This window comes from Microtus pennsylvanicus, chromosome 4 (assembly GCF_037038515.1).
Source record: "Microtus pennsylvanicus isolate mMicPen1 chromosome 4, mMicPen1.hap1, whole genome shotgun sequence".
NCBI classification, from domain to species: Eukaryota; Metazoa; Chordata; class Mammalia; order Rodentia; family Cricetidae; genus Microtus; species Microtus pennsylvanicus.
Window position 1 is genome coordinate 102,418,048 of NC_134582.1, and position 26,827 is coordinate 102,444,874.

Consider the following 26,827-nt stretch of genomic DNA (forward strand, 5'->3'; position numbering starts at 1 on the left):
AGCTGATATCTATGGGCACAGATATGAAGCTGCAGGATATGTTGGTCACCCTGAAGGACTTCAGTCTTGCTTTTATCCTATGAATCCTGGGAAAATCTCCACTGTTTCCTTTTGGAGTGGTAGTGTTACTTCTTGACATTGAACACTAGTTTATATCATTGTTAGATTTCTTAGGAGCTCAGAGTTAAGATTGCTTCAAGATACTTTAGAGTTTGAATATTTTTAGGGCTGTTAGAGTATGGAAAAAATTTTAATTTGTATTATTCTGTATTAATTTTTTCATGCAGTTTGTTTTAATCATATTTTCTCCTCCCCTAACTCCTTCCAGAATATCTCGATCTCTCTACCTACTCAACATGAGTTTATTAATCTCTCACTGTAAAAAAATCATCATTAAGAACAAAAATATTTTGTTAGCGTTTTAACAGAGAAAGATCGCCTAAAGATCAGAGAGTAGAGTTAAGTCACTAGAGGCTAGGGAATTGTGGCTCACGCCTTTAATGCCAGCACTTTGGAATAGGGCAGTGATGGCACATGCTTTAACCCCAGCACTAGGGAGGTGGAGACAGAGTGATATTACTGGGAAGAGAGAAGGATATAAGAAAGGAGGACACAGGAACTTCTTGCATTCTGAAATATGGAGGAGGCAGATGCAGTCTGAGCACAGGATCACCTCTTTGGTCTGAGCATCGGTAGAAGTAAAAGAACTCCCTAGTGATTGCCTCTCTGTTTCTCTGATTATCAGCATTTACCCTTCTATCTGACTATGGATTTTTATTTTTAAGACCAACTAGAATTCATGCTACATAATAAAAACAAAACAAGACAAAAAATGAAAATCAAAACAAATAAACTAAAGAAAATAAATTAGTCCAACAATGTCAAACCAAATAAAATCCTTTTTAGTATATTTTGCTCTTACTAGCTTCTGCATGGCATGAGATCTGCCCTGGAGTTTATTTGATATATTAATTGATAAATTATACTTGATGAACTACAACTTCAGTTCCTCATGGTACTATACGTTCCCTTACCTTAGGACACTTCTATCAATTCATTTTGATAGCTAGATGGGAGGCATCTCATTCTGATGAGACAGATGAGGGAAGTTGGGGGACAGGACTTATCACATATAAGCAACTGCTTCACTTTAGATTGTCCTCTGTATCTTTTTCCATGATGGTTAATGATCCCTCCTTCTTTACCAAATAAATTTTTCTGTTGACATTGCCCAGAGTTAAATAAAGAATGCCGACTACAAAATTTGATGCAAACCCTAAGTTTCACTCACATTTGCCACCCTGAGGTAAAAGTTGGTTATATTTACATCCTGTGCACACCAGGTCATCCATGCGACAGAGTTGGCTGCATTGGAAAACAGACCATATCCCTGTGCTTGGGTGGTTTCCTCACCCATACTCAAGTTCAGTGTTTTTTCCTCCATGCTTCTGTCTCCAGATCCATTCACTACTGCCCACTGCATGTCAGTAATTCCATGAGTTAATATTCGCTTAGAAGATACAACTAAGTAGAAGATTCAGCAAGATACTGATAGAGTAACAAAAGTATAACTTAATAATGGGTCTTTGGGATCTTCTGTGATCCTCACATACAGGCAACACTGACCATTAGTAGGAAAACTGTTACTGAGTGATTCCCAACCAACCATATGTTCTGCTTCCACATTTGTGCCATATCCAAAATCTGTATTCTGTCTCTTTAGAGAACAATACTCTAAGCAATATACTCTTATACATGCACACAGGCACCATATTGGACTCTCTTTAAATATTTTCATATCAATTCTGCCTTATCATATCACCAATCTTCTAAAATTCTTGTGGGTTTGACTATTTCCTGATTTTTGTTCTCATTCCATCTAAATTACTTTGACACTTTCTAAATGAGAGTCTGGATGAGGGTTGTTGCTCCGAGCCACCTAAACTTCTCCTGTAAGGCCATTAGATTCACCTGTCTGCACCTCACTACTCTCCACTCAGGACCCTAGCCTATGAAACCATCCACAGTCAATAAAGCCAATTTGCATATGCCACATCAGCTTCCTTAGAATGTTCACTTGACTGTCTTGTGGCCACTGCATGCTTATTGGTCAGACCTATCTTCTATGCAGAAACAGTGATAGATGAAAGTTTTCCACCTCCCAAGACTTTCAATATTCCAAAAGTCTAAGTTCAACTTAGATTTTGTACCTTCCATCATGACTCTTCAATTCTGGTATGCATCTATAGCGCAGGAGTGATTCCACCAGGTGCATATTTTTCTTCTCCTAGAAAAAGGCATACCTGGAGCAGATCAATCACCCAAATTATCAAATGCTAAATTATTTTCTTGTTTGTAGCTCTATAGTTAAATCCACCCACTGCTATCAGTGATCCAAATGAATTCAGGAATGTTATAGATTGGTTTTCTTTCACCAAACACCAGCATTTTATAAATCAACAGGAGGCCACCGTTTGCATCTCTTCCTCCATCAGTGAACACTTGTTAAGACCTTGACCTACACAGGAACATAGCACCTGACATGCTTTTAGCTTTTCCAAAGAACATGGCTTTGAGGTCAGAATAATTCTTGTCTTATTATTCTTTGAGTGATCCCTTTTCTGCCTTTAATTTTTTCAGCCCATCTTGACTGCTTTACCACTTCACAAATCCAATTTACACGACATTCTTTGTCACTGAGAACCTGAGAAGTGTTTTCTCCTATAAATGTGATCTATGCTGACTCCCTGACTGTGGGAGAAATACTTTAAAGGGAAGCACCGCCGTCCCACCTTTAAATGTCTGTAACCTTTAAACTTCAAAAATTCGTGAGTTAGTCAGATGTGAGGAATTGGAAAATCAAGAATGCTTACAAAAAAGGTGTTGAAAATCTTCCACACTTCAACAGTTAAAGGGATGGACCTAACATCAACAACAACTGCCAGACCTACAATTGTTGAGGATTTTATAACCTATGAAATCTGTAAATAAATAATAGCCCACAAAGTCTTCTAAAACAAAATGTGTAATAGAAAATGGAAACAACCTGGCGTTCTGGTGACCTTGTCTCTAGGAATACACTGTGATATTTCTCTCAAATATTGTTTCAAAATTATGTAGCAAGAAAGACTTTATTGTGATTAACATTGATAGGGAACACAGTTAATCATGGCAGGGAAGATGAGGTGGCTTGTTTCATTGCTTTTATAATCAGGTAGAAGGCTGAAATTAATGGTTTTTGGTTCTTTTCTTCTTTTGTCCTTCAAATTCAGTCTTTGCCAAAGTGCATGGAGTGGTGATGTCCACAGTTACGGTGGATCTATGATAACCAAGTATAGAATTCCTTTATTATCATCCCCAGAGGATTGTTTGCTAGGTGACTTTTGTGCATATAAAGCTGACATTTGATATTAAGTGACACAAACAATGCTTATAAACATGACTCAAATCATGCCTCAAACTTGATGGCTTTATGCATCATTTCCTCATAAACTCATGCATGTGTCTTAAAGCAAACGTATTGAGTACGTTCATATTAATTGTATTCTTTCACAATATGCATACTGTTTATAAGTCAAGTGCCTGCTCTGATATTTGAAACAATCTCTTAACACTGAGATCCTTTAAAATAAAATCCAAAATACAGTCTTAATGTATCACATAACCAAGGAATGATGACATTCCAAAATTGAGGAATGGGGAATATCAAGGATTACCTGCTTGGGAAAATACTGAAACCCATCAGAGCAGGCATCAGATTTGCTGTTTTGTCATGTCTGGTAGCGAATCTTATGATGGAGTCATTATCTCTAAAGAGCTTGAGTAGCCAATCTCCTCCAAAAATGTTGCCTCTAACACATATAGCCTTCATTGTCTAGTTTCACCATGCCTTTAGGTTTTACTCAGTGGACTTTATAATGGATTTTACATGCCTGATGCTCTGATATCTCTATTGCAGCTCTAGTGCCATCTCCATTGTGTCACACAACGGCCTTTCATACAGGGACTACAAACATGTCACACATTGCCTGGCCCTGGGGGAGCTCAGTAACCTTGTGGTAAACGTGAAGGGTACCGTCATTCTTCTATCTTCCATTTCTGTAAAATTACTGCCACTTGTGCAGTGCTGACGAGGTCTCGAGCAGGATGGGCTCCTTTTCACCATTTGGATCACCTAAGGGCTAATGGCACAAAAGCTTAAAGTGAGAAGAAATCTTGATAGATGCCATGTACAGGATGCTAGGATCCAGGAGGTTTCCGACAAGGGAGCCCAATGGATGGTGAGGACTTACACACTAAAGAACTTCCCTTCTCCCAAGTAGAACATCCACCTCTCCTGATAAGGCCACACCAACCTCCAGTGGCAATTCCAACTTGAAGTGGCCGAAGAATAGATCTGTAGATAGAATCTTCCATGACAAGAATCTTCACTGCCCATAAAACCCCAAGTACACTGTGTCACATGCCCACCACCCTTGATCAGTCCTGATCTAATAATCATAGTCTCCATGGTGATCCTACCTCTAATAATTTGAGAGAGAATACTAGTTAAACAACTCCATATTTTCTCTATCAAAATAAAGTATTTCCTAAAACAAACTTTATTGTAAGCAACATCTTTTTATGGAAGAAACAACTGAAAGAAACAGATCATTTTATTATTTATTGTGAGGTGTTACCTGTTTTTTTTTTCATGTGGGTAGTGTTGTTTTTAAGGATTCCTATTGATGCTGAATTCTATTAAAATTGTACTTGTTGGCAGCAGGGAACGCTGGGCTTTAAGCAGTTTTGGTTATAATCTGTAACGGTTTCATTGGTAAGGATTGTACAGAGATCTAATGTTCTACAGACTTGGAGAAACTTTTAGAAGGAAAGGAAAGACAGTCAAGAAGCTGAAAGCACGTACTGCACCAGGCCGGGTTGAAAAATGTACTAGGAAAAACCACAGGGTTTCTAAAGAATCCCAAGGCCAGGTTACTTTGCTTCCTATGAGTTATTCAACAGTGCGTCCCTGGTGGCCATCTATGTCAAAGTGACTGTTGTTGGAGTATTGGATGGGCACTGAATTACAAAGTAGAGATAATAAAGTGAGATAGTATATGTTCTGGTTGCATAGAAGGAGAAATTGAACTTATAATGGGATGGAAGAATAGTGTGAAAGATGAGGAAAGAACCCAGTGAGTACAAGTCAAGGTAATTAACAAACTGAGGCAGATGTTTTCACTAATTCTCTGTTGGTATGATTGTTACAGTAAATAGGTTATAGTTTAGTTGAATAAGTTACAATTAGCTCTAAGCCCAGTTCTGCACACTGAGCTAATGTTTGTAAACCTGGCTCAAAAGTCTGTGACTGGAGATGTTCTCGGTTCCAAAAATGAAGGCTTTTGACATTGTTTGCTTAAATTAATTTGATTTTTCTACCAAAACAGCCTCCTTGACATCTGCATTTGAATATTAGACACCCTTATGTGCCTAATGTGGAAAATCAAACATTTCACAACATACCTTGGATGTTGTCAAAGATTTATGCTGGTAAAACTGCTCAGTATACTGTGGCCAAATGTTCAAATTTTACAAAATTAGTGAATTATTTATGACCTCCATCCAAGTTTCATTGAACTTTTCCTAAGAAATCATCAAAATATTTAAGAATCTGAAGGAAATTTATGAAGGTCTATGAGATAGCTATTTACTTAGTATCTGAAACTGCTATCAGTCTTTATAAGGAAGAAATAGCTGTGGTTACTTCTAACATAATTTGTGTTCTCCTCCAAACCTAAAGCTAAGATAAGCAGTGCACGTAGAACTAGAAACCAGGCTCATGGTAACGAAACTATTTATACCCCTGAGGGAAACAAATAATGATAAATGCTTCCTTCTCCTGCTACCAGTGTGCAGCCTTAGGAATCCTGTGATAGACTATAAAAAGAGGTGGAGAGTTAGTCGGAGGCAGGACTCCAGTGAAGTGTCTTCCCCGAGTCAACAGCTAAGCCGTGGTGAGACTTAGCAATGATGCCATTGACTTTGACTCAACCATGCTCCTGTAAGTAACTGTTTACTCTCCTCCTTCCAATGAACTTAAGCAATGCATTATATTGCGAAGCTTGTTGGGAGAGTTTACTTCTCCCGTGTTGTTACTTTTCTTACCAGGAATGAAGGACATTAATACTTAAAGAAGAAAAATAAAATCCAGTGAATCTGAGAAATATTTTCTAATCATTATTTTAAAAGCAAATGCAAAGTACATTTATGGATCTGTATTTCCCAAAGAGGAATAATGTAGCCTGGAGTCATGTAGCAGCATCTAGAAACATTTTGCATTGTTTTAGATGACTGAAGTAAAGAATATGACTATTACTAACACTTTGTAGTAGAAATCATGATGTGTGTAAACAACCTTTAATCGTCAGGAGAGACCTACAGAAGGGAATGATCTATCTCAAAAAATTGAAAATTCAGATATTGAGACATTTGATGGGACCACATGAGTCCATGGGTTCAGTATATGGGACATGTAGAATGAAGAAAGTATCATGTTCTGGCTTGAATCGAATGAACTAAATAATATATTCTATTTGAGAACAGTGTATACAAGTTTAGGAGATGAATCTATAAAGTTTTGAAAATTTAGTTCAAGTAAAATATCATTTTAAAAATGAAAAATTGCTAACATTCGGACTTTTTCTTACTATCTTTAAGTAAAACATTTGGAATAGCATAAATTGGATTATATGAAATAAAACCTAAAGTCATTGGATCCTAGCACTTCTTTTAGACTGCTAAAATTCTGCAGATGATAAATTGAAAAGCAGTATATGCACCTATTCTAAACATAAATATATGAGGTGCATAAAATCAATTGGGGGAAGCAGCATGAGTTTTTTTGTATTTAATAAGAATTATCTATATAGAATTGTTTCTGTTTATCTTTGAAAATAAATATATGGACTCAATACTTGTCATAGTTAAAACCTCAAAATTGAAAGGTGGCTGTTTTATAGGTAAGGAAAGTAAATAAATGAAGATTAGTGGGGCTTCCTGGTCCATGTGCTCAAAGGCAAAACTTGTTATTTACAAATAATAGTTTCTGCTGATACTTGGCACTAAGACTTGCTTCCACATGAGATCCCAAAGTACATAAGATATGAACATAAGAAATATACACATATGACAGGATTTCCATGGTGTTGGCATTGAACCTTCTCCATCAGGCAATATATTAAAATGAAAACCCTATGAAATATCAATTATACTTATAAGGCTTCCCTTTTTCAAGATAATTTGATGATATTACACAGGGTTTCCCATTCATAGGATTGCTGTAAACGGTACATTCACAGAGAAACCAAGTGCAAGCTTTGGGGAAATGTTGAATGAGATTATTACCATGCATGAGTGAAAGTCAGCATACAAAATCCTTTTTATGACGGGGTTCTCTTTCTCCTCAGGATTGGGCAACAAGGCAGGCATGTGTTTATCCCTACGAAGCAGTAAGACACAGTAGAAGGTGCTGTCCTTGTAAAATTTTGGAGGTTTCTAAGGAGTGCAGGACAAGGTCTTTCAGAGAGGGACAGCTGAAAATCAACCTAAGTGTTCAAGATGTCAGCTTCCTAAAGAGAATGGCTTTCACTCACTCACAATTAACATTAACTCCAAATGTTTGGAAATTTCGGATTCATATTTGATACAGATCCAAAATGGTGAGAAGTCATCAAACTCTTAAACTGTATGTGTTAATTATTATTAGTTATTCAGTTACTTTTTACAATGGGAGAAGTTTATTCCCTAGCATAGTTTTACAGTGCCAGATCATACAAGGGAGGACATCAGGCAGAGATATTGTCACTGTTGATAACCTCATATGAAGAGTTCTCAGTGGAGCTTTGTTTTTGCATAGCAGGGACTTTCCTGATGCTGTTGCTGTCAAACCTCCTCCTGTGGGAGGGGGTGGCATCTGTGCCCATGAATATCAGTGACGCTGACCTTAGTGAAGTGTCCCTCAAAGATCTGTTGAAAAATGCCCTTAGACTGGCTGAGAACATCAGTGACCTTGCTACAGACATGCGCCGAGAATTTGTAAGTACCTCACTAACCCCAACTTTTTCCCAAAAGGAACTTCCCAGATGATGAGTTCATTGCACTATAGTTTAATAGGAAACATAATGCAAACTGTTCCTAATATGCCTTTCAAATTTACAAGAAAGTCTATGGTACTTAAAGTGCAACAAGGAGAATGTTGCAGTTCTATGAAATCTCAAAGACTTGGAAAAACTTTCAATAGGACAATGGCACTGGGTTTTGATCCACTCCATGTTCTGGCTTTGTGGGAGCCTAGCAAGTTTGGATGCTCACCTTCCTAGACCTGGATGGAGGGGGAAGGACCTTGGGCTTTCCACAGGGCAGGGAACTCTGACTGCTCTTCGAACTGGAGGGGGAGGGAGAGAGGAGTGGGAGGAGGGGGAGGGAAATGGGAGGCTGGGAGGAGGCAGAATTTTTTTTTCAATTAAAAAAAGATATAGACACCAAGAAAGAGAAAAATGAAACTCCAATAAATGTTAATAAAATCAAAAAAACCCTTCAATAGTTTTAATGAAAATAAATAGTTTTATTTAAAACTGAAGTTGTAGCTCAGGGATTAAAAACACTGGCAGCTCTTCCAGAAGACCCAGGTTTAACTCCTAACATTCACATGGAGGCTCACAACTCTCTGTAAGTCCAGTAGGTCTGAGACACTCTCACACTGATAGATACAGGCAGAACACCATTGCAAGAAAGAAAGGAAGGAAGGAAGGAAGGAAGGAAGGAAGGAAGGAAGGAAGGAAGGAAGGAAGGAAGGAAGGAAGAAAGGAAAGAAGGAAGGAAGGAAAGATTATTTGCCTCTATGTAACTTTTCTAAAAACACACATAAAAATAACTTCTCTTAAATTTGCAGTCATGACCTAAAAACCTAGAAGATGTAACTGCTGAAGAACTTGGACTTCCTTACATTATTTGCAGCAGGCCAGTCTCCAAGGCATCTTAAGTTATCACACATTAAACATTATAGAGGAAAAAGTGTATTTTTGGGGGTTGAATAGAATGACTAGAACTAATCTAAACTCAGATGTCAAGAAAGGAAATAGATATATTCTGTTCACAGAAACGCCTCCATCTAGAAACCTTTTATTTTTTTAAAGGTTTCCAGTGCATGAGTTTATTTAAGGGAGGACTGAGTTAGAGGTGAAAAGGGCTTGAATATTATCTTTGTAAAGGTCAATCAAGAAGGAGACAATTGGTAAGGCTTCAATAAGAGGGGTACCCAGAACATGCGTCCCTACATTTGCAATCAAATATATTCGTGATGTTTACTCACTCATTTTCGCTCATTGCTCCATTCTGTTTTAGTTCTTCAACAAGTACTCGTCAAGAATATTCAATCAAATTGTAAGTGTCTTTATTGACTTCTCTCTTCTCCACAAAGCATCCATGCTAATGTTTGCACTGTAGCTTTCATAAGAAAGCAGCAAGAACCAATTCAAATAAAACCCCAGCACAGGTGAAGGGTGAAGGAAACTTCAGCCACTGTAAGCAGGATGAAAACGAAACGGCTTCTGGGAACATGTTTTGCCACGGATAAAATGATTGTTCAAGTTATTCTCAAATTTATGTTTTATTTTTTAATGTTTATATTCATGGGAAAATTATAAAGATTTTAGAAAGAAAATAACTTTGGTTATGTATTCAGTAATCTGTAACCTTAATTAGTATCTTATTTTGAACTTCATCGTTGCTTAGTATTTCCTAAAATGGCTAACTTTTATGTTTAATTTTGTTACAATTGAAACAATTTCATTCATGATTTATAATAGACTTTTAATGGTATAGGTGTATATATTCACTGAAACAGAAAGAAAATGGGTAATTTATTTAGTGCCTAGTTTTAAAAATGAATTTGAACTAACACCAAACAAGAAATTAATTAATAATGATACATTTTTACCATGACATGCTCAAAGCACACTGAAAAATGCTGTTTAAATGTTCCACATGTTTACCTTTACCATATTTAGGGGTTATCTTTACATTATATAGTAAATTTTAGGATTAGTGACAAAACAATAAAATGCTAAATAGGAAGAAGAATGGGATATTAGAAACTTAGATGAAAAGTCAAATGAAGCTACTGACTTAAATGGAATATTAAGTAAAGAGTTACTCTCCTAATTGTAGACTGCATGCAATGCTAATTTGTAAAAATTATGCATCTATTAAATGCATTACTATTTTGGTTGCTAGTTCATTTTTTTCAATTTTTAAATATTAGTTAACTCAAATTTCCTCTTGAACATTTTCAGATGTTAAGTTTGCAATGGGACGTGAAAATGGGTAAAGTCTTAAAACACTGCCACATTCTTCCCATCGAATCTCCAAGAACAGTAGAGGAATTCAAGAAGAAACTGGTGCGTTCTCAGCATTTCATCTAAACAGCTAAATTGCTGCCCTGACTTTGCCATGGTGTACCTTCCTATGAGCACTGCCAGGGGTGAAGTAATCTGAAGGGCAGGAATGCCAAGTGAAATAAAAACCACAGTATATACTTGATAAATTACAAAGGAAATCAGATATTACATAATAGTGTAGTAGATGGTTATATACCTACCATTTAAAAGATCTTAATTTTAGTCAATTAATTATTTTTTAAAAAGAAAATAATATTTTCATTTTACATACCAATCCCAGTTTCCACTCCCTCCCCTCCTACCCTTTCCTCAATCCTAACTCCCTACCTTACCCCCATCTACTCGTCAGAGAGGGTAAGGCACATTGCTTTGGGGAAGGTCTAAGGCCTTCCCTACTACATCTAGACTGAGCAAGGTATCTGTCCAAAGAGAATAAATTCCAAAATGCTAGTATAAGCAGTAGGGATAAATCTTGGTGCCACTGCCATTGGCCCTACAGTCTGCCCCAGCCATACAACTGTCACCTAAGTTCAGAGGGACTAGTTTGGACCTATGCTGTTCCCTCCCCTGTCCAAGTAGAGTTTGTGAGCTCCCATTAGCTCAGGTAAACTGTTTCAGTAGGTGTACCCATCATGGTCTTGACCTCTTTGTTCATATTCTCACTCCTCCCACTCTTCAACTGGACTTTGGGAGCTCAGTCCAGTGCTCTGATTCAGGCCTTTGCCTGTGTTTCCATCAGTTGTTGAACAAAAGTTCTATGGTGATACATCAGTCTGAGTACAGGACAAGACCAGTTCAGACACCCTCTCTTCTATTGTTTAGAGTCTTAGCTGGGGTCACCCAAAACAAACAAACAAAAAAATCTTAATAATGTGTTGCCACTTGGAATTGACTTATTATTCTGTAAGAAACTTTGAACAAAAGTGAGCACCTATTTTTTTAAAAACACATTCGTGTATATGGTTAAGATATGCAAAGCCAAAAGTCTTTATTATAAATTAATAATGTCTCCACATTGATATGCCTGTCATTATTGACCACCAACCTAATTCTTCTATCCTAAATATCCTGGTTCTACATTTGCTTCTTATATTTGAATGCCAAACTCCTTGACTTTATAATTTCTTCTGTGTCTTAACCAAAAGTACCTGGACAAAGGAGTCTTATAAATCCTGTCTACTGCTCCCCAACAGAAAATCATTTCCTCAGTTGTGATGAGAAGGCTAACAGTTCTGATTACGTTTCGTTATGACTCTCCTTTCTTACCCATGACCATAACTTACCCTCCAGATTATTAACTTAAGCATCACTTATAATTAGTAAAGTAAAAGGAGGGTAAGGTGGAGACATGATGCTTCTGAAGATTTACTCTATTGTAGAAATGTCACAAAGTAGTTTATTGACATTGCTTCAATTAATCCTCCCAAATTGCAGCTTGGATAAGGAAATGGATGCTTTGAAATGTTTTGTGGAACTTGTATCATCTGCCAGCCCAGTCTTAATAGAATTTTGAACTTTATCAAATTCAAATCCTCTCTCTTATTCACCCTCTCCCAGCTACCTGCACTGCCATAACATTTCCCCTGCCTTTTCCTTTCATATTCTTCCCACATTTCTGCCAGTGTGCATTGAACACTGTTCTGCTCTTCACTCTCCTTATCACTATATTAGTTAAAAGACTTTAACCTAGTTCAAATACAATCCTGACATATACTGAAGCGTTAAAAATGAACTGTCTATGCATGCAAGGAGCCCCATTATTCTTCAGTATACTTGTTAGAGACAAGGGGAGGGAGTGTTGTAGACCGAAGAACCATATTTATTAATGACCGATTGTCTACAAGGTACCTTTCTATTAATATCCTAAAGTTCATAATGAGTATTTTGCAAACATCCTCTCTAACTGATGTCATGAATATGATTTAAATGATTTGCTGTTGAAACTGTTAATATCTGTCTTCCTGATTCTAGTCCAGTGAGCACCTCCTCAGTTCAAGAAAGCCTTGGGTGAGGGTTTGTCTCATGGATGAACAAAACAATCAAATATATAATGCCTTATCGGGAAGGCAGATGGTAGAATTTCAGAAAGAAACAGAACATGTTAAATGATATAGTTTGTAGAAACTATTATTTATATAAGCGGTTTCATTTTTTTAAACTGCAGGTGAATATTTTGACTTTTACATTGCTACATCATTTTCCTCTCAAGAAAATCACACTTATACATAAGAATAGCAGATGATGAGTTAGTGCCTGCTTCTTAATTAACAGTCATATGTAACTAGTCTTATATTTCACTTATCTTAATTATTGTTCAATTACTGTTACATAGTCTGAAGACATTTTGAATACGACACTACTTATACTGCGTGACTGGAAAGATCCTCTGAAATATCTAGTGAAACAACTCAATGCTATGCCAGGAGTCCCTGATGTTATCCTATCAATGGCAGAAACCATTGAGGACCAATACAAAATTTTTCTAGAACACATCATGAAGATAGTACCTAAGGTGAGTAATCTTCTTGTCCTCTGATTTTCTGTTTTATGGATAGTGTGATATCTGTAGTGAGTGATAAACTTTGAAACACTTAACCCTGCAAGAACAAAGTTAGGCATCTAACCTTGTTTTCAGCTTCTTCATTACAAGGTAGACAAAAATACAGCAAGTCCTGGGCTGATAGGAATACCCTCAAGTACCGCATTAGATATTCTTAACATAATCAACACTGGCCAAAATGCTTTTTAAGTGAAAGAACTATCACAGTTCTTCCGTTGTCCCTTGAACAGAGTTTATGCTCAACCACCAGAGTTCTGATGTTCCATCTGTCTTATTACAATTAACTTTAAATTTAACTTTAAACAAAAACATGTATATAAGTCTTGCGTCTAGATGATAAAATAACTTATAGTGCCCTATTATTTAAAAAAATAGAAACATGGAAATGCATGCCTGTAACTGAAATTTCACATTTATAGTATTTGCTTAAGTGTGATTCAGCCTTTAGAAGGGGAAAGGTCAAATGGACACAAATCATGATAATAAGTAACTGTCCTTTCTGGTCACTAGGTGAATCCTGCAATCCAAGAAAATGAAGCCTCCCGAGTCTGGTTAGATGTGAGAGCTTTGCAGATAACTGATGAAGAAACTCAATTTTTTGCTCTTTATATGTTTTCGCTCTGCCTGCAGCTTGACCTACAAGTAGTTGAATATTATGTCCATCTCCTGAAATGTCTGCATGTTGATGGTGATATCTGCTTCTTTCCAACACGTGGTCCACATTTATGAAGCTTCTTTTAATTTTAGGCCCTTTGAATGTATGCTTAAGTGTAGTGGGTCTATTAATAAAAGGCACAAGATATTTCACAGCATAGAAAAAAATTGGTGCTATCTTTTATTCATTTAGTAATCAATTTATCAATAGCAATGAGATCTCCCTATCCAAACCCAATGTCCTCAACTGGCAAAGGGAAAAATGCAAAGCTTAGTTTAGAACCACACTAAGTTAGTGTGGAGTTATTGGGATCAATGAATGAGATCATAATTAAAAGTACATTCATTCTATTACAGAATCAGAAATATGCTTCTAAACTAACTTTCATAGGAAAATGCCTGAAAACAAAATTACCACGAAGCTTCACTACGACTAAGTGCTAAGGACGTTTTGAATTTAAGTGGCTACAGTCCGAATATGGAATGGCCATTTCCTCATCCTACCATTTTCAAGCATGTTTCACTGAATTTTGCCTGCTTAGCAACATCTTAGATATAAATCACCTATTATCTTCCCTTTGTGTCTCTGGAATCTCATTTAGTGTAGTTTCAATTTTATTGTTCAAATTAGTTGATATACTGCTCCCATTCTCCTATGGATCAAGTCACACAGAGGGGAAAGTTGAGATCATCCATTTCTACAAAAGTTGTAGACTTCCTACTTCTCTCTGTCTGTTCCTTTGCCTTTGTCAGGATGAGGTAAAGAAGTAGGAAAGGGGAAGTTCACTCATTGTCAACTTGTGTGGTCAAATCAGACAGACCACTGACAAGGACTTTTTAAAAATGTTTTCCTGCTAATGAAAATAGAACTTTTTCCTCAAATGATATACCCTGATCACATGTTATTCACTTCCTTATAATCCTCACTGCTCCTTCCCCACTCCCAGTTTCTTCCCACCTCTCTTCCCATCTGGATCCAGACCCTTTCTATATCTTATGTGAAAAGAAAATTAAAAAACAAACAAACTACTAAGGGAGGATGATTAATATAATCTACTTAATATAATGACATAAAATAAAACAAACACACAAGCAAAAGCTTTCATCATAGTGGATGAAGCAAACAGCAGGAAATAAGCCTAGCGGAGGTCATACAAAACAGAGGCCTATGTATTTTCACACTCTAGAACTGAATAAACACCCTAACTCTAAGGCAACACACACACACACACACACACACACACACACACACACACACACACACACACACAAAGGACCTAATACAGACCCATGGAAGCCTTGGGTCTCAAGCATGCTGCTTCAGTCTCTGAGGGTTCATGTGTGCTTTGGTTGTATCCATTTATATGACCTTGTTTTCTTGGTGTCCTCTGTGCCTTCTGGCTCTTACGATCTGTCTGCTTCCTCTTCCACAGGCTCCCTGAGACCTGAAGGAAAGGATTTTTATGGAGACATCCATTTATTGCTAAGTGTTTTAAAGTCTCTCATTCTTTGCTCAATGTCTGGCCATAGGTATTTTTTCTCATCTGCCGAAGGAGGAAGCAGAGCCCTGGTCTATGAGTATAGATTGCTAAGATTTTTTTTTTTTGCTTTTTGCTTGTTTGGTTGGTTGGGTTGGCTTGGTTTCTCTTTTTAGAACATTAGTATTGGTCTTTCTCTAGATCACTAAGTCTCAACTTCTTGATCCTGTAAGTAATGTCAGATTCCATCTTGTGGAGTGAGTTTTCAGTCAAACCACTATGGTGACTCCCACAAGATTTGTGCCACTATTGCTGCAGCATAGCCTTCAGGCAGGGCACCATTATGGATCATGGGGTTTTTGACCAGCTTGGAGGTTCTGTTTCTCATTTGCTGGCATTCAGAGTACCTGCCTGTACCAAAGCTACTAAAACATAGGGGCAAAGGTTCTCAGTAAGTAACAGCTCAACTTTTACATGTCCAATGAGTTGTGTAGGTATTGTTTTCTGCAATGTGGCCTTGCTGTTTGCTTGTGGTGAGCAACCTATAGTCTTGGCAGCCATCTGACTTGTCTGGGTGTTCACATGGAACTTCTTGGTCAACAAATAAATGTTATATAATCCAGTCCCAGGATTGGAATCTGACAAGGTCTTTTCCCCCTTCTCTCATGGAACATAATAGTGTTTTCTACAGATATCTAGTGAATGGCATACTTACTCAGAGAGATTACAAAAGTAGATTTTTAATCCACTCCAGAGCTTTACCGTGAGACTCCCGTAGGTCTTCTCATCATGAATGCATGCTACTGAAGAAAAGTGGCTCAGAGTATGCTTTTAGACCAACTGAAACAGGAATCCCACACATTAGAATCCCATCAGCAATGGGTGACAACAACATACAATCACCGCTGACCCCTTTTTGGGGTCCTGACAATTTTCTTCTTTTTCTGTTCATATAGAAAACATAAGAAAATCACAGAGGTTTATGGAAATGAGATGTCATCCCCTCTTAAAGTTCAGGATTAAATTTATCTAGGAAGACTATCCTAAAAGTAACTCACCCAGACATATCCTAAAATCCTGTCAACACAAGTATGACCTCAATACAAAAGTAAGAAACTAAGAGTTCATCTTGTCAGCTACCTTTAAGCAACCAAGGGTACAGCCTCGCCTGATTGTCACATCTCTGCAAAGTATAATGCCATGCTGTATTTCCAGCAAGTGCCAGGGATTTACAAATGTATATATACACAATTAAATACTGCTCAGTCAGCATCTTGATAGAGATAAAAAGACAAAGACTTCAATGGACAGAAGAAAATTGGGCAGTGGGGCAGAAAGCAAATAAAGGAAAAAAACCAAAACAGAAAATATGTAAAAAACACATTATGAAGAACAACATACTGTTACAAACTTGAACTCACAAGAATTTCAACATATCTTGCACTTTAGATCCTCCTAACAAATATTATCTTCTCTTTTTTTTCTGATGCTTTTGTCTTCTCTCTTGTTTTCCTGAAAGTTTCATTAGCGTTAGAAGTAAAGTTTCAGAATCTACTTGATTCCTTGGCCTTAAAGAAAAACAAAGTGAGGCCACTCTCCAGGTCAGAATTTATGAAAAATTTGTTCTACACAATAAAAGTTCCTGCTGCTTTTTATTCAATTGTTCAGCCAAACAAATGGCTTTCATCATAGTCAAGGGTGCTGTTACCTGAAACTTTCCTGTGCCTCTGTCTAGGATAATTCCTATTGTGTAGAAAGTCATTATCTGAACTAAACTCTCAACCCATCTCACTTTTTGAGTTCACACAATTTTATAAGACATGAATTTCACATTGTTATGTAAGTTCATAACAAGATTGAATTTTATACTCCGGTGTGTTGGCATATAACTAAAATCTAAACTTTTAAATAAGATTCACTATAACTATTTTTGTCAAACCTAATTATACAAAGAGTAGCTAGAAAATATATTTCAGAAAAAGATAGCAGCCATTCTTGCTTTCAGGAGGGTTAGTGTACAATCTATGGATTTCCATTTAGAATGACAAGGGTTACCAGCAGAGGTATTAAAACAGAAACAAACTGGTGCTAGAAAGTGTTTGATCTGATAAAGTGAGAAATTAAATATCCGAAGCACATGCCAAAAGAAAAGGTAAAATGCCTTTCATTATATGTTGGTTGGCCTTTTTGCTTTGCAGCCTTTATTATTTCTTGTGACTGATTTTGTTGACTCCCCATGGGAGGCCTAACCCTCTCTGAGGAGTGGATGGAGAGGAAAGATACAGGGAGCAGAGCAGAGAAGGGGAACTGGGATTAGTATGTAATATAAAAAGAGATTGTTTTAAATAAAAAAAAATTAAAAAAAAACTGCTGTTGTCTTCAGCTGTCCCCCTGGGGGTTAAGTGACTCAAGCCTTCATCTGGAGTATATTAAATACTAAAGCTTGTATGTGGGAGCCTCAGTGTATGAAGATGAAATAATCAACAGAATATGAAAAACTACCTTTCTGTCAGTAGTTTAACCGAACTTCTGGGGGATATATAAACATTTAAATTATTGTACAAGATAAAGAATACTGCTAAAAAAAAGCTACAAAATCAATCAGAAAATAGCAAGTGAAACCAAAGTATTGCCCAAGTTTCAGGAATGTGATGGTGTGAGGTGAAGTTCTGAAGGTGTTATAGGGTACTGGTTCATCACAATGGGCAAACAAGTCATCCACTCTCATTCTATAACATACCTTCATTTCCAGTGAGAAAACTGAGTCTTATTATTATATGTCATTAGTAAGCAACTAATCTTTATTTTAAGAAGTTATTGTTTCATCTATAGGCGCTACCACAGGGTAATAATGTGCTTTGCGTTACAATGGATGGTGTATCAATTTTGAGTTTGAGCTTAACCTATAGGCAACATATTTTACTGTAAGAAAGCAACACTTCTAGAACTCAAAAACACAAATGTTTATCTGGTGAAGAGTTACAAGAATGTGTAGGTAGCAGAAAATGAAAAACTAAGATGTCTGAAAACCAGCTGAAATACGAGGCTGACACTAATAGAAATTTAGCAAAGGCTCGTCGATGAGGGGTGAATCAAAGGACAGGAGCCGTAGAGGCATCAGCAGGCTGTGGCTGTATTGAGGAAGCTACTGAGGAGATAAAAAGGATGAAGAGACTCCATGAATGTAATCATGATTGGAAACTAGGAGAGAGGATGATGATAATTTTCTGATCAGTTTTACCTGAACTTAATTTGTGTGTATGTCATTCACTTTGCACCAAAAATCACCAAAACTGTTCCAGCTTAGGTAAATCATGCATATTAGAGCCAAATGTAGTATATGCTGTGCCACAGGAAAAGAGTACCTGCTGCTCACCAATGATGCATTATAAGTCACTTTTATTTTCAGTGAGTTTGAACTAGATGAAGGAATCTGATACCCTTCTGACTTCATTCAATTTTCAAAGAGTTTGTGATTCCTTATGATACAGGATAACTCAAACCTCATGTTTAAAGCCTTGATATCCAGTCTTTGGAACTATACTCTGGTGCTAAAAATTTAAAAAATGTTAGAAGCAAGTTAAGTCATTGCTGTGTGCATCAAAAATGGAATCTTTCTCTCTCTCCCTCTCTTTCTGTCTATCCCCTCTGTCCCATCAACTCATCGAGTCTAGTTTTTATTAACTGACCACACAAGCATGGGGCCTGTCCTAGTGTGTGGTTGATAAACTAGGTGCCACACTATTGAACCCATCTGACCTTCTCTCTTCTGGTAGCAATTAGGTACCAATAGTTCCTCAGCAAAGAGTTGGACTTGGTGCCTACTTCCTATCTCCTTGCTAGGATTTTCCCTGGCTTGAATTCTTGTAGATCTTGTGCACATTCTCAGTGTCTGTGCTTCCGCATACCTTGCTGGATCTAGAAAATACTTCTGCTTTGAAGTCATTCACTGCCCCTGGGTTGGTCCTTCTCCCATGATGATCCTGGAAACTTAAGGGAAGGCCGATGAAATAAAGATATCTCATTTAAGGTCAAACACTCGGAAGTTTCTTCTTTTCTGAACATTGACAAGTTGTAAGTCATCACCCATCTTTCCATTATCAACAGATCACCTGCTGACAAATTTTAATCTCATTATCACAAGAGAAACACAGAAATGTAAATGGAAGGACAACATGATTGCTTTTCAAGCTCCCAAATTCTCTAACACTGAACTCAAAGATTACAATAGAAAAAGTTTGTTTATGCTGAATATAAGTGACTAGAATATAAATCAAGGTTGTAACTTGCTAAAGTATTCAAGACAGGGTTAATAAAGAAAAAGTTAAAAAAGAGTCATGGAAAGAAGATTTTTGGGAAGTTTGGTGTGGCATCAAAAGAGCATTTCTTGTGCAAGTTTGAAAGACATTTGGAAGAGACACATGTATCTTAAATACTATAATGTGTAGAGGACAGTTCTCTAAAATATTATTGCTAATTGAACATGGCAATCTTAACATTTATCAGACATGAGGAGCAAGCGAGAACAGGTATAGAGATAGCAGTATTTAAGTGAAATGCATTAGCTTAAGTGGTAATGGGTAATTATGTCTAAAAAAATTATATCGTGTACATTTTATGCTCACAGTCATTAAGCTTGTGGTCATTGACCTACTGGGATACATGGTGCATGCCAGGTAGGAGATCACCTAAGGACATGGAAGAAAGTGGAACTTCTGTGTTCGTTGGAAATAGGATCCTTTGGTTCTTGGCCCTTTTAGAAGAAAATTGTGGATTTTAAGTAGTAGCTGATCATACGCCAGTTGCACGCAGGTATTATGACAATGCCCTGTGTGTAGGTGAAAAGGTGTCCATTTCTCTATTAACTTTTAACCAGTACAGTGCCAACTTTCTACCCTAAGGCTTCTCACCTGATCCGTTAGTGGTTCTCAAGATGATGAATCCTAATGACCCCTGGGTTAAAAGATTCGTACAAATTCTATTATTTATTTATTATACAGCTCCACTGTGGTTTCCTCTCCCTCCTTTCCTCCAAAGCCCTCCCATTTAATTCCCCTCTGTTCCAACCCCCCATCCACCTCTGCTCTATTTCAATTCAGAAAAGGGCAGGCTTCCTAGACACATTAACAAAACAGAGCTTATCAATTTGCAATAAGACCAAGCACCTTACTTAGCATTAAAGCTAGGCAAGGCAACCCAGTATGAGGAATAGAGCCCCCACACCAGGAAAAGAGTCAAAGACCGCACTTGTTTAATGCACAATTAATAAATGCTCAAAGACAAATTTGGGGTTAACCTGAAGGATAGAAAAGCAAAACAATCAGCCAGTGGCTCTTACCTCTATCTCAGTTCAAAATGTCCATCCTGCCTCCAGGAATTGCAGAATGAGACTGAGACTGAGAGCTGTCTCCTCCCATTTTATAATCCTCTCTAGTACTGGGATTAAAGGCATGCACCAGTAACACCTGGTTTCATTGACAAGCTAGTGTGGCTACTGGGATTAAAGACGTGTGTCACTGCTACTTGCTCTGTAAGGTTGGCCAGTGTGACCGTTTTATTTTTCTGATCCTCAGGCACATTTTGTTTTTTAAAATAGAAATAAAATGCCACTACACCTGTTCCCACAATTATGAGTTCTACCAGAAGACTAAGCTACACAACCGTCACATACATGCCAAAGGTCTGGATTCATCTCATGCAGACATGCTGGTTGTCAGTTCAGTCTCGGTGAGCTCCTGCGAGGTGATTATTTGATTCTGTGGATTCTCTTGTGATGCTCTTGACACCTCTGGCTCCTACCAATCCAGCCATATAACCTTTGACCTCCGGTCTGTCCTGTCTATGGGATATGTTGAGGGAAAAGTGACTCAGAGATTGTGGGAGTAGCCAACCAATGACTGGTCTATCCTCAAACGCATGCCATGAGAGTGCGCCCTCCCTTGACACTGCCTGCAGTGCTAGGAACCAATGACTAGATAGAATAGAACCAAACATAACTGGGGACAAATCAATGTGAACATAATGATGCCTAATGATACTCTGCTGTAGTCATAAATTGGAGAGTGGCTCAATTGTCATCAGAGAGACTTCACCCAGCAGCTGATAGAAACATGCAGAGACCCACAACCAAACATTAGGCAGAGCTTAAAACATCCTACTAGAGAGAGGGAGAATGAACTGTATAAATTAATTTTTATTACTGTAATGAAACACCCAACAAAAGAAACTTTGGTGAGCAAAGGTTTACTGAGGCTTGATTATCAAGGGATACATTTTATCATGGCAAGAATGGTGAGATGACTGGTCACATTGCTTGTCTGAGACACAGTCAATGAATGTGATGGGGCTTTCTACATTTTCGATGAATCACCACCCCTGAGGGACTCAGATGATAGGAATGTAAGCAACTGCCTCTGAAATTGGTGCAGAAGTTCCTTAACCATCATAGTATGGGTAAAATTACTTCATCTTGTCTAAAAGTATCTTGCTTTGCTATAATCACTTTGGTTCTTGACTTAGCATCAACAATGATATTTAACATGACTAAAAGGTAAACATTCCTGCAAATTGTATTTCTCCAACAACTTGTATTTGGGGATGTATCATGGTCCCAAAATGTGTGGTGCTGTTCCCTCTATTGTCTTCCACATTTACAGATTTTATAGATGGTTGCGGTTGTCTACATCTGTGAGACAGTAGATGGTACCGCGACTGAACAGACAATGTTCACAAAAATGGGCATTATCGTCTGATGCTCACCATAACCAAACTAAACAAATGTGAACTGATGTTGGCATTCAGTATATAAGGTTTTTTTAGATATTTACTAATTTAGTACTAAAAAATGAAAAGTTCTATGGTTATATCAGTGTTTTCTCCAGGTACAAAAGTTGAGGATGGTGACTGGGAGTCACTTCTGTATTTAGGCCTCTGCAAGACAGTGCTACTCTCAATGAGGCATCTGGTTTCTTTATTTGGAGTCCTTCTTAGTTAGTAAAGGAATGGGTTATTTGAGAAGAATTCACATGCTCAACTTAGTCAGTAGGTAACAAGTCCTTTCTTCCATGCTACACCCGCTGACTTTTCAGAACACTTTCTGATCCTTATGGCCTTTAGACTGTTCTGTAGTCTATGTCTTTTCAACGATAGAATTGTCTACAGAAAGTTTCAAAGACTGAGTGAAAATGTCTAGCCTGTATTCTCTCTGTTTTTTATAATCTAATACATTCAGCTTATATTTCAAATTTGTAAACAAGGCTCTCCAATTCTGGTATACATTATGACCTCAGCAGAAAAAAAACGCACAACACTTTCACTAAAATGTGATGATTGATATTTGGGGCAAATATCACCCAATATAGAAAAAGGCACATCATTTTTATCCTCTTTTTATAAGTCCAACAACTGTTGCTCAGTGCTCCAAAAGTATTTGGAGTTTTCATTGGTTAGATGTTGACTAAAGCACTATATTTTTTATTCAGTCAATAGCAGATCATAATTTGTACCTCTTCCTCCAATCATTGAATCATCAGTCAGATATTATAATGACTTGGTAGCTTCTTATTAGTTGTTCAGTAGTGAAGCCCAATTGACCATGAATGTAATAGAGAATATTGACAATGCATTTGATATACACCACATTCAATCTAAGAAATTTGTAATGATATGCCCCTTGCTATGTTTGCACATTAGAAGAAATCTTACCAGGACCAATGTGGACAATCGTGTAGTGTTGCCTGAGTTTCATAATTCCAGATGTCACTAAGAGACTTATTCAGTTCAAATGAAGGCAATTACAAAATAAGCCAGATGTACATGTTCAATCAATAGTCATTCAGCATCTGGTTTAAGTGCAGCTAAACATGCTGTATTAAATTTAGGACCAGCCCCACAAGGAGAATCTGTATTTATTTCTGTAGCCTGGATAATGCTAGACCAGTGATATTCTGAATCCATCAGGAGAGCCTTTGATATTTTGTTAAGTTAATGTGAGTTACCCACTTATCAGACCCCCTTAAGCTCCTGCATGTGCACTTTATATTACTCTTGTTACGTGCCCAGTGTGAAGAAACAAACAAACAAGCCACAGACATTGGCTGAAATTTCAAAAGTTAAATTTCTCAATATGGGTGACTCTTACAGTGGCCTGTGTTCTGCTGTTCAGAAAAACACTGAAAAACCTATGTCCTCTCATCGAAGATCCAGTGAACATTTACAAGAGGTGATGGGAATAGATAAGGAACTGGAGAAGAGAACGCAGGTCCAGGAATCACTGTTTACTGATAGCTAGAGGTTGACTTTAGACTTCATGGAACAAAGAAAGCTCTGGTGCTTTGCAGCTTAACTAACCCTCTAGACATGGTCCTCATATTCTCTAAATTATGCTCAAATGACTGCTTTAGTCATAATGGCAATGAGATGCTTATCCGTAAGGAGGAAGTATGGTGGAATCCTCATCTAGATTCCAAAGTTTGCTTTCTTTTGTATCCAAGCAGTGTGTGGCCTTAGGGATGCTGTGCTCTACTATATAGGAGGTAGGACTTCAGCGAAACAGCTGTCCCAGAACAGCAGACAAGTTGTGCTGAAACTTTACAGGGATGCTGCTGCCTTCCACCAAGCAATGCTTCTGTAAGTAATCTTTCTCTTAACCTCCTCTAAGTGAGTTCAAGTAGTGTATTCTTTTACAACACTTGTTTGGACATCTTATATTTTGGTGTCATCTTTGTGCAGTCTAAGTGAATGTACATTTGTTCCTGCTTAGCCAATATGAAAAAGACAGAACTAAGAAACACTTTCTAATCATTGCTCAAAAAATAAATTCAGTGTATATCTTTGGATTAGCGAGGGTTCTTAAAAGATAATCTTCTTTACCTCTAGATATGGAGAAATGTCTAGAGGTGTTTTGTATTTTCTTTCTTTTTCTCTTTCTTTCTTTCTTTCTTTCTTTCTTTCTTTCTTTCTTTCTTTCTTTCTTTCTTTCTTTCTTTCTTTCTTTCTTTCTTTTTTTTTGAGACAGGGTTTCTATGTAGCTTTAGAGCTTGTCCTGGAACTAGCTCTTGTAGACCAGGCTGGCCTCCAACTCACGGAGACCCACCCGCCTCTGCTTCCTGAGTGCTAGAATTAAAGATTAATTGAGTTCAGGTAGAAAAGAAGAATATTGCCAGCATCTAATCATAGGAACAAGAGTTGTTTATACACAAAACTCAAATGTGCAAGAGAGGTCCAGATAATGGGATGATAAATCTTCTAAAGTTAAAATTGCTTACATGTGTTCATTTACTGGAATGAGATTGTCAGAATCATGGGCTGAATTTCTAACAACTTCAGAAAGAAGAAAGTAACATCTTCTCATTTTTAATTTTTTATGAGCTGTTTTACTGAAATGCACTTAATCACAGTACCAATCATGGGGACATAATAGGTAAAGTTAGCAGATGTGTAGCTATACATCTTTGACAATGTAATTCAAGTAAAATACTCTTGCAAAATATAGAATTATACTATTATTTGCTTCTATTTTGATAATATTTCAAAGTAAAATGAATCACTAGCAAGCACATATATATTGAGACAAGGTCTCCCTACGAAACTCTGACTGGTCTAAAACTCACTATGTAAACCAGGATGATTTCTAAGTCAATGAGATCCATCTGCCTTTGTCGTTTAAATACTGAAGTTAAAACTGTGCTTTGTCATTCCTAGCTCTTAAATTGTATTTTATGAAATGAAAAGCCAAAATCATTTATTATTTTATACTAATCTTAGACTTTAAGTTCTTCAAATGATAAATGGAAGGAATTTATAGCTATATCTATTTAAAAGATAAATATCTATCATACATAATAATTTGGGGAAAGCACAGGATCATTGTAAATTTGTTTTCTATAATAGGAATTATCTAAAAATAATATGTACTTTGAATGTGAAATATTGATGGTTATTTTGTATGCTACATAGTTATATTTATCAAGTATTTTGAGTATTTGAGTCTAGATGTTTTCCTTGCATAAAACTTACCAGTTCCCTAATTTTCTGTTGCACATTTTCAATTGGATTATCTAAGGTTCTGCAGATCAGAAGTGTTTTCAGACTAATGCCACTAAAGGTAAGTAGATATTTCATTTTGAAACATAACATTCTGTATCATTTTGTTGGGCAGGCAAATTATCGACACATTAGGATTCTGTGTTTATCCATCAGTAAAAGTTAAATTGGATAAATTGATGTTGAAACCATTTTGATCATTGCAGGAATGCTAATTTAAAGGATGTTGATTTACAAAGCAAGAGAAGTATATACAGTCAATATTACTAGGTCTACTTTGATCAAGTGATCAAGTGGAAAATCATTAGGCCTTTTAAGTATTCTCTTCATCAATACAATTTGATGATATTGCATATGATCAGTCTATCCACAAAGTTATTGTTAAACCTGTAAATATTTATGACAAACTGCTAATGCATGAAAGCATTTATTAAGTTTAAAAGCAGACTGTAGGTCCTTTAAATTATAGGATTCTCTTCAAACTAAGTATTGACAATGATACACTTATTCTTGTTAAGTACAATAATGACGCAAAGCCAGCAGTGTTGATCTTGTCCTGATGTGAATATTGACTACTAAATCCAACACAATCTTTGAGAGATTAACCAATGAAAATTATGACAAAATTCACAAGACATAAAATTATCTACAAAAATGACTCCAAAATATTCACCCACAGTTAACTTAGAGTATAAATGTTTGAAAGTTTCTGATATCAGTACAAAATGTGGGAAATCCCATTTTTACCAGACTATAGAAATGTGCAACTTATTTATTTAATTATATTTGCACAGTGGAAGATACTGATTTACTCTCACAGCTGGACAGCACCAGACCATACAGTGGCAGGAACTGTGGACAGATAAAATTACTCTTGATAAGGAGGAAGAAGTACCATTGTTAAACTCAGATAAATTGATCTCAATCTCTCATTTCTATAAAGCAGGAACACTCCTCTTGATACTGGTATTAAATTTGCTTCTGTGTGAGAATGTTGCCTCTTTGCCTGTGAATGTCCGGGGAACTGGAAATGGTCAAGTCTACCTCCAGGACTTGTTCAATCATGCCATCAGGCTGTCTTATAACATCAGTGAACTCAATAGGGAAATGCGCAAGATGTTTGTAAGTACCACACTTACTTATGGCTTCTTCCCAAAAAGAGCTTTCGTGTCAATAATTATGATGTAACACATTTAAAATAATTGTAAACCAAATTTATAATTTAATAACTAACACAGATTTAAAAATAGCTACTGAGAAGTGGAATATGATGAACAGGATAGTTTCATGAAAACTCAAGGTTTTACAAAGCATTAAATGATTTTTGAAATTGTTTCTACTTAATGATTAAAAGAATATCAGCTTGAACCAATAAAGAACAAGAGGTTAAATAATGCAGTTGTATTATGATGGTGTTTGGCTCAAATTATTCTGAAAGATTACTGGTAAAACACAATTGTCACATGAAACCCTAAAAGATGCAGCTGGGAAACAGCTCTGATTTTCTCGTCTATTTTCACACAGTCTCCACCGACATCTTCCCTTTGGCATTGTGCATAGCCAATAGAGGATCAGTGCATTGCACTGAGCCCAGTGGAACTAAGAGATTGAATCTATATCATGTGATTCAAAAATAGAAAAGAAATATTAGC

The 26,827-nt window shown here is 36.9% G+C and overlaps 1 protein-coding gene across 1 annotated transcript; it reads left to right on the plus strand.

Moving 5' to 3' along the window:
• The first annotated feature begins 6,012 nt into the window (after positions 1–6,012).
• Positions 6,013–13,728, plus strand: LOC142849050 (prolactin-7D1-like). Its single transcript, XM_075971166.1, has 5 exons — positions 6,013–6,043; positions 7,898–8,076; positions 10,335–10,439; positions 12,772–12,951; positions 13,510–13,728. Exons 1-5 carry the CDS (start codon positions 6,013–6,015, stop codon positions 13,726–13,728), a joined length of 714 nt encoding a protein of 237 aa, XP_075827281.1.
• Positions 13,729–26,827: the final 13,099 nt, after the last annotated feature.

Bases quoted from the DNA above. Each gene is read 5' to 3' on its own strand.
- LOC142849050 (XM_075971166.1), top strand. From the start codon at position 6,013: ATGCCATTGACTTTGACTCAACCATGCTCCT. The intron at 6,044-7,897 runs GTAAGTAACTGT...GTTTTTGCATAG, and splicing joins TTTGACTCAACCATGCTCCT to CAGGGACTTTCCTGATGCTG. The intron at 12,952-13,509 runs GTGAGTAATCTT...TCTGGTCACTAG, and splicing joins TCATGAAGATAGTACCTAAG to GTGAATCCTGCAATCCAAGA.